The 8,531-nt window shown below is 38.8% G+C and overlaps 2 protein-coding genes and 1 non-coding gene across 4 annotated transcripts; 1 reads left to right on the top strand and 2 right to left on the bottom strand.

Annotated features, from left to right (window-relative positions):
• Window positions 1–821: 821 nt before the first annotated feature.
• Window positions 822–4,447, bottom strand: LOC106327919 (succinate dehydrogenase [ubiquinone] flavoprotein subunit 1, mitochondrial-like). Of its 2 annotated transcripts, none has more exons than XM_013766233.1 (13): window positions 4,191–4,447; window positions 3,576–3,972; window positions 3,349–3,489; window positions 3,179–3,264; window positions 3,008–3,100; window positions 2,866–2,929; window positions 2,652–2,795; window positions 2,325–2,512; window positions 2,044–2,218; window positions 1,770–1,940; window positions 1,611–1,680; window positions 1,390–1,510; window positions 822–1,298 (listed from the first exon to the last, which is right to left on the bottom strand). In XM_013766233.1, exons 1-13 carry the CDS (start codon window positions 4,284–4,286, stop codon window positions 1,158–1,160), a joined length of 1,887 nt encoding a protein of 628 aa, XP_013621687.1. In that variant the 5' UTR covers window positions 4,287–4,447; the 3' UTR covers window positions 822–1,157. The 2 variants fall into 2 exon arrangements, with proteins under 2 accessions (XP_013621687.1, XP_013621688.1); XM_013766234.1 differs by having other exon boundaries at window positions 3,576–3,969; window positions 4,191–4,441.
• Window positions 4,448–5,051: 604 nt separating this feature from the next.
• Window positions 5,052–5,123, top strand: TRNAE-UUC. The gene has a single exon. It is a non-coding gene; the product is annotated as a tRNA-Glu (tRNA).
• Window positions 5,124–6,233: 1,110 nt separating this feature from the next.
• LOC106325652 lies at window positions 6,234–7,792 on the bottom strand. The gene is made up of 3 exons (XM_013763717.1): window positions 7,341–7,792; window positions 6,911–7,252; window positions 6,234–6,833 (listed from the first exon to the last, which is right to left on the bottom strand). Exons 1-3 carry the CDS (start codon window positions 7,626–7,628, stop codon window positions 6,354–6,356), a joined length of 1,110 nt encoding a protein of 369 aa, XP_013619171.1. The 5' UTR covers window positions 7,629–7,792; the 3' UTR covers window positions 6,234–6,353.
• Window positions 7,793–8,531: the final 739 nt, after the last annotated feature.

Genomic DNA, 8,531 nt, shown 5'->3' with positions numbered 1-8,531 from the left:
CTCGATTCAGTATCACTTAGATAAAGATAACCAAGAAAAATCCTTTTCCGGGGACAGAAAAATCTTCTGTTCTAATCATCATCCAATTAACCAACACAATCAACCAACAACAACAACACACAATTATTTATTTTTCATAAGGTTTGAAGCTTTTGTCTTTTGCTAGAACCAGTAGGTCATCCTCTCATCTTCTTAACAGTAGGCGAGGTTCCCCTCCGCCGGAGCCACGATTGTCTCTACTAGATTGACTAACAGTGAAAGAAGGAGGTTCAGGAACAAAGCACAGTGATGTCGTTCTTGTTCATCGTTCTTCTCCCACTTACCACGATACAGCCAGACTATTCAAAGACAAAAACAAGAACACAAAGGCACCACAATTTGGTCGGGATTCTGTAAAAAAGAAAAGAAACAGAGGAGGAAGATAAAGAAGCAGGTAAGGACCATGAGAGAGAAAAATGAAATTTTTGTTTAAATTTTAGAAATCGTAATCTTACCAAATCTTTATAATATTTTTAAACTTACGGGGCACCTAATGTGACCTACAAACTCAATATATCAAAGGGTTCTAAATGTAATTTTACATACACTTTATCTACAGTCGCTGCTATACTTTTACTGTATTAGGTATATTCTTAATTTTTCACTTCTTTATGGGTTTTGAACTAAACCCAGACTGATCTAGTCTTTGCTTGATCAGACAGACCCCTATTTTTATTGCTGTTTTCTTTTCTTCAGATGGACACACACAATTGGATCTCTAGTTTCCAGTCTAATTATTTATTAACATACATCCACTGATCCAGAGTTAATAAGAAAATCATATTTAAAAACTGCTTATATCACAAAGTGTAGTGTTCCAGGAAATGATAAAAAAAGAGAAATATATCAAACAAATAAAGTTTTCTTTTGTTTGTAATCACTTTATTACACACTTCAGGTGTCAAAATGTAAAAACCCAGATGATGACGTCGAACGCTGCTTTGTCCTCCATCATGAGCTTATCAACACTGTAACAAGTAGAAAACAATATTTTTCTTTTGGTCTTCTTCTAATTCCATTTTCCTTCCCCTGATATTGTTATTAATTATTCTGATGACATAAAAAGTAATAAAGCATATGGCTGCTACTTTGCTTGTGTGTGAGGGGAAGGGAATCAATTAATAGACGCGAGCTTTGGGAGGGAAAGTGTCAATCTCATCGTCGAGAGTGTCCATGTGAACAGGCCTATACTCCAACCTCACCTTCTCATCTTCCCAGTACCCCAATGTATGCTTCATCCATTCTCCATCCTCTCTTTTCTGCACCCACCCACAGTCATTATATTATTACTATTATTTGAGAGAGGTTAAATCATATATATGCATGTTAAACGAGGAAGTGGAACCAAACCGTGAAGTCCTCCCGAGCATGTGCTCCTCTGCTTTCCTTTCGTGCTTCCGCTGAATGCATTGTTATGGAAGCGTTTATCAAAAGGTTCTCCAGTTCTATTGTCTCTATCAAATCAGAGTTCCTGCATTTTTATAAAATAAGTTTAGTAACAAAACGCTTTTTGGAACAAAGATAATTTAAAATATCGATCACATTTGTAAAAGAATCGCTTTTTTTTTTACCATATCAAACTCCGATCTTTAACTTGGACATCCTCGAAACTTTCCCATGCCTTGTCGATCAACTGACAACCTGTGATCAATTATTTCAGAATTGGTGGCACTTGGCAGGTGGAGAGAGAGCTCTAACTTCAGTATACTAAGTCAAGACTTCTACTTTACCTTCTTCCAATGTTTCTTGGGTGCGGAAGACAGCTGCATTGTTCTGCATAATCCTCTGCATGTTCAACCTGATACTTGAAGTAGGAAGCGACCCGCTTGAGTGTCTTAACTTGTTCAGCCATTCGATTGTCTTCTTTCCTGCATTCTCCTCTAGAGGTCTCTGTTTCTCACCTGCACCCGTTCAAAATAAGGCAATAAATAACATCAGAAGAAACGATTCCTTTTCTAATAAAATGATACTACAGTCCTGAGAAATCCTCAAAAAATGACTAACCTGGTTTACTTATCTCTGCAACCCTATTTGCACAAGCACGGCCAAACACAACAATGTCGAGGAGAGAATTTGCACCGAGCCTGTTTGCACCATGAACAGATGCACAAGCTGCCTCCCCAGCAGCCATAAGCCCAGGAACCACTGCATCTGGATCATCTCCTTTTATGGTCACTACCTGCAGGACAAAAATGAAAAGAATTACTTTGGCTGCGAGACTTTTAATGCATCTCATCTACACAAATTTCACCCAAAACTTCTAAAAGGGCTTCTCCTATTCTTACCTCGCCGTGGTAATTTGTTGGGATACCACCCATGTTGTAGTGAACAGTGGGCAAGACTGGAATAGGCTCTTTGGTGACATCAACACCAGCAAATATTGCAGCTGTCTCAGAGATTCCAGGAAGCCTTTCTTTTAGAACTTCTGGTGGAAGATGATTCAAATGGAGGTAGATATGATCCTTGTGCGGTCCTGGCGATTTTAGCAACAGATCCAAAAAAAAAAAAGAGTATTAAAGTATCACAAAATCAAGCACGGATACAGCTCAAAGACATGTAATGAGAGTTCCTCCAAAAAAAAAAAAAGAAAACTAGTTTAAAGGGAAGCATACCTACACCACGACCTTCCCTGATTTCCATAGTCATAGATCTGGACACAACATCTCTTGATGCAAGATCTTTGGCAGTTGGAGCATATCGTTCCATAAATCGTTCACCTTCACTGTTTCTAAGGATACCACCTTCACCTCGGGATCCTGCAATTGTATAATAGACAAACGCATTAAATCTTCAAATTAGTGCATGTGAGGACAACAAGATGCTAACCTTCGGTGATGAGACAACCGGCTCCATATATACCAGTTGGATGGAATTGAACAAACTCCAAGTCCTGCACAAAGTTATTAGACAAGAATAGCACACAAAGACTTTATACACCATTTATCTCAAAACGAAAGCGGTGGCAAACCTGGAGTGGAAGACCAGCACGTGCAACCATGGCATTGCCATCTCCTGTGCATGTATGTGCTGAGGTTGCAGAGAAGTATGCTCTTCCATAACCCTGGGAAAAAAACACCAGCCTTCAGGTGAGCATATTTGCACTACTGGAAAACTTGGTCTTACATAAAAACTAGCTCACCCCAGTGGCCAAAATTGTTTGTGCAGAGCGGAAACGATGGAGTGTTCCATCTTCCATGTTTAATGCAATAACACCCTGGCAACTGCCTGCATATGAATGAAGTAACAATGTTGCATGAATACCGACAGCAAAAAAAAAAAAAAGAAAGAAAAAAGCTCTCAGACACATACCATCACTAGCCATGAGCAAATCGAGAGCGAAGTATTCAACAAAGAACTGTGTGTTATGCTTCATAGCTTGTCCATAAAGGGTATGCAAGAGAGCATGCCCAGTCCGATCCGCAGCACAGGCACAACGATAGGCCTGCCCACCTGATGGTAAAAGAAAAAGAAAGCCAAATATGAGAAGCTTTCGAAACAAAAAGACGTTAGAGAGAGAGAGAGAGAGAGAGTAAGACCTTTGCCAAAGTCAAGACTCTGACCACCAAAGGCACGCTGGTAGATTTTACCCTCTTCAGTACGAGAAAAGGGAAGGCCGTAGTTCTCAAGTTCAATGACAGCTTTAGGTGCCTCTCTACACATGTACTGGATAGCATCTTGATCACCAAGCCAGTCACTGCCTTTGACAGTATCATACATGTGCCATCTCCAGTCATCTTCAGACATGTTTCCGAGAGCAGCATTAATACCACCCTGAGCAGCGACGGTATGGGAGCGTGTGGGGAAAAGCTTGGTGATGCAAGCGGTGTTAAAGCCATGCTCCGATAATCCAATGGCCGCCCTAAGCCCTGCACCACCAGCTCCCACCACCACCGCGTCATAGGTGTGATCCACTATCGTGTAATCACCGGTCTGCTGCATCATGCATTATCAATCAGCACAAAGCATTTCTACAAAACGCGATCCCATCCAAATATAAAACCTAACAGAATGACAGGTTTTCAACAAAACTATCATGTGAATAAACTAGACGCCCTGTGAGGTTCACAACTCTATCTCTCTCTCGAGAGAGCTTCCACATACGATCGAAACGGAAAACTAATAATCGGAAGAGAGAGAGAGAGAGATCTTACAGAAGCGGAGGAGAAGAATCTAGGGAAGCGAGATCCAGAGAGCGAGGAGTTCCTTGAGGAAGGAACACGAAGGCTACGAGAGACGCAGCGCCACATCTTCTTCTTCTTCTTCTTCTTCTTCTTCTTCTTCGTGAATGACTTGTATGCTGCAACTCCTCCGTAGAAATGAACAGACAAATATAGTGTGCTTTTCCTCACAACTCGCGAGCGAGAGAGAGCCACCGAGGTGAGGTTCTTCCTTCACTAAGAAAAATAGAAAACGATCAACTCTTTCTATTCCCTTTTACTACCCTCACTCTCCCACCATATTTACGCCTTTACCTCCCCAGATTGTGCACTTGTACATGGGTCAAATTTGTCAATGCCCCCCCCCCCAATTTATTATTTGTCGGCGTGTCGTGTTGTAGATCCATGCCGTTTATGAGATTTATAAGACCATGATTAACCCGAAATTCTTATAGTTAGGTTTTTAGAGGAAGTTAAGAAACTGTTTCTTAACTTTTAACTAAAAAAACTAAGAACCGGTTCTTAAAGTCCTTATTTAAAAACCGGTTCTTAGCTTTTTAGTTAAAAGTTAAGAAACAGTTTATTAACTTCCGATAAGAACTACATCTTAAGAATCCCGGGTTAATCATGCTCTTAGAGCATGATTTAAGAGCCGGTTCTTAGTTTTTTTTAGTTAAAAATTAAGAGACGGTTCTTATATTACGCTAAGAACCCTACGCTAAGAACTCCTCAATAAATATGCCCTAAAGATCCAACCATGGAGGGTGGTTAGTTAACTCAATCTTATGATAGAACATTTTAAAAATGTCATAACACTTGAAAATTAAAGTCTCAGTGAGACTAATGCATATCAGTTCCGTTGTCGTCCAGCGGTTAGGATATCTGGCTTTCACCCAGGAGACCCGGGTTCGATTCCCGGCAACGGAGCTTTTTTTAGATTTTCAAATCTTCATCAATCAATCGGGCCCAAAACTAGAAAACCCAATTCCAACACACTCTAGTTCAGTGAATTATTATGTTTCCATGCAGTGTTTTATTTTATAGATCAGTTTAGTAGGTCCACTATACTACAAATGTCATACTACAAACTACGAAGTATGACATTTGTACAGGGGAAAAGGGTCATTTTCGACCCCTACTATTCGTATTGTGCCTTTTCATACCCAAACAAAAGATAAGTGCTGAATACGAACTAAACTAAAAATTAATTTGAATTATAGACCTGAACTCTAAACCGTGTATGTAAAACCTACCTTGACTAACAATCCGTTAGTCAACCGTTAAATTGAGCAAAACGACGTCGTTTTGTAATTGAAGAAATTTTTAAAAAATTGTATTTCTGGAAATCGAACCTTGATCACGTTGATTGTAGAATTGATGTAATTACCACTGTGCTACGACACTTTTATTGTTTGCTTATTAAATTTAAAACTATAAGTAACGTTTACCTATATATCCTAAAGAAAAAATTGTTTTTGTTTACAAATTTTATTTATTACAAGATATAATTGAATTAATAATTTATGTACTTTAAGTTTTTTTTTTACACTTTTACACATGTAATCAAAACTAAAATGACATTTTATAAGTGATTCAATCTAGTTTTAAAATGGCATTTCTCAAATAGTTATCTAATTTTAAATTTAAAAATCCACATATAATAGTGATTATAATTTTTTATTAAAAATCAAAACTTAAATTTTAAAATAAAAAGGGTACACAAATCTAAATAAAATTATATAAAATTTAAAATACATAAAAAGTGTACACAAATCTAAATAAAATAAACTTTGTGTATTCACCCAGGAGACCCGGGTTCGATTCCTGACAAAATCTTCATCAATCAATCGGGCCTAATCATTGTCCCAAAACTAAAAAAACTTCCAACACACTCTAGTTCAGTGAATTATTATGTTTCCATGCAGTGTTTTATTTTATAGATCAGTTTAGTAGGTCCACTATACTACAAATGTAATACTACAAACTACAAAGTATGACATTTGTATAGAACCTTGTAAATATTATTGTTAGCTTGTAACGCAAGATTCAGTCATCAAGATCAATATTAATTTATTACACCGGCTCGCTGGTTGATGATACTTTTAAAACCTAGTAGCAAAAAAAAAAAAAAAAATGAATGGAACGGATAACAAAAAATCAGTTTCCGGTGAGCAAATTGGCGGGAGGACGAAAATGATCGACCGAGAGACCCCAAATGTTAAAATCAACTTCTTCGATCCGCCACTTCTCCGTCATCTGTCTCCGATGGTTCGCCGACGCTTCACCATACCTAAAAACCGTAACTGTAGTTTTCCCACCGTGAGCGATGTTCACATCATCCACGTACCGATAATCATCCATCACCGATTCTGCGCTCGTCTCCCAAAATACATCGCCTTCCTTGGTCCGCATACTCAGAAGCCTCGAGTCCTCAAACTGTATCAACAGTCCCGATCTCTGGCTGAAATAACCCCATATCGTGTGATGAATGATCTCGAAATCTGGACCGCTTTGAGCCTCTCTAACCGCCGGACTCGTCTCAAGTTTCAATATAAAGCAATCTTCGCCGTTGATAATCTTCTCTCCAATGCATGTCGCGTCGAGGAACATATTCGCGGTCGAACGAGGATCTAAACCCTAGTAACAATTAATAAACCATTACCGGTTCAACATAACCCTACAGCTACGTTAAAAATTAATGAACGTGTTGGTACCTGTAAAAAACGGCGGAGAGGTCTCGGTGTACCGGTAGACGACGGTGTTTGCTGGTTAGAAGAATGTCGCCACGAAAGCCGACCGTTACTACCGCATATGACTTTACATCCAGAGACAACGAGCTCCAAACACCACAGATCTGGATCTTTCTGCCACAATATGAAACCACCCATTTCATCGTTGCTTTTAAGATTAACGTTGGAATCATCTCCTTGGTGAAACTCTGACGCCGTCATCTTCACTTGCCCAATAACGCACATACTGTTCACGGCGTTTAACGCAGCAGGTCCTCCCGTCGCCGCTATGTATTGCTGCACTATGTATTTCGCCGTCGATGCTTGCTAATTAAATTAAATAAGTGAGAGTACTGTTTAGATCGTCATCAGTTAAACTATAGACTGGTCTCTAAGACGGGGCCTAATGACTTACAATGGAGGAATCTTTGACAGGCTTATGAACAGAGTGACCAACTTGAACCTGGAGAGGTATAAGAGGCGATCCAACGAGGTAGAGCAAAAAATGAAGCTCGTTGATACGAGCAGCGATTAGCGGTTGCGACAATTTATCAGACGTTTGAGCTTTCATCCACGTCATCATATTCTGACACCTCAATGCAACGTTATTGCCCATACCGGAGAACAGCTCCTCTGGTATCGGAATTTCCAAAACCGTCTCCAAACCATCGTCTCTGTCTACGTTCGGACACAGCTTCCTCATGCACTTCCCACTCCTTCGATTCTTCTTGTTCTTGTGATTTTCTTTTGTTCTATGAGCGATCGATTGAACAAAACCTACAAATGGCTCAAAGATTGTCAGCACGCCTGTATTTCATGAAACCTCTTCTTTGTTTTTGTTTTAGTTAATTGGTGGTACTGGTTCGAAACTTTGTCTTCGTTCGTGTTTAATTATTTTAGAAGGGTCTTCCAGTTAATATTTGTGGTTCTCCTTTGTTTTAGTTTCTTATATATTTTTTTTAATCTTAATTAAATGTTGTTGTTGAGAACAATTTTTTTTTTGGTCTAATCTTGAGAACAATATTATATGCGAGCCACAAGTAATAATATGCACGTCATGCGATACGTATATTATGTGAGTGTAAAACAGTATTATATCGACGACCATTCCATACAAATTAAAATCTATAGTTTTCGTCTGTATAATTCACTCAATGATTTTTCTCTGGTATATAAATTTGGGGAAAACAAAAATTTGGGGATTGTGTTTTTCTTGTGATGATCGAGAGAAATAAATTTTATTTTAAATTTCATTTTGGTCTTGGTTGTCCTCGTCTTTAGGATTTGTTATACAAATTTTTTCTTTGTAAACAAACAAATATCTCCTACTTGCATACTGTTTAAACTGGTTGTTTTGGTCTTCGGTTGCCCTCTTCTTTTGGGTTCGTGTAAAATTTTCCATTAGTGTTCAATCACTACAAGAAAACAGCGGTATTCTGACGGACATTCCGACGGAAAATGAAATCCTCGGAATATCCCTCGGAATTTCCTCGGAAATTCCGAGGAAACACAAAATTGGGTTTCCTCGGAATTTCCTCGGAATATACCGACGGAATTCCGAGGAAATATTAATCCGTCGATATATTCCGAGGAAATTCCGAGGAAA

Source organism: Brassica oleracea, chromosome C2 (assembly GCF_000695525.1).
Source record: "Brassica oleracea var. oleracea cultivar TO1000 chromosome C2, BOL, whole genome shotgun sequence".
Lineage (NCBI taxonomy): Eukaryota > Viridiplantae > Streptophyta > Magnoliopsida > Brassicales > Brassicaceae > Brassica > Brassica oleracea.
This window is presented reverse-complemented; position numbering and strand designations above follow the sequence as displayed.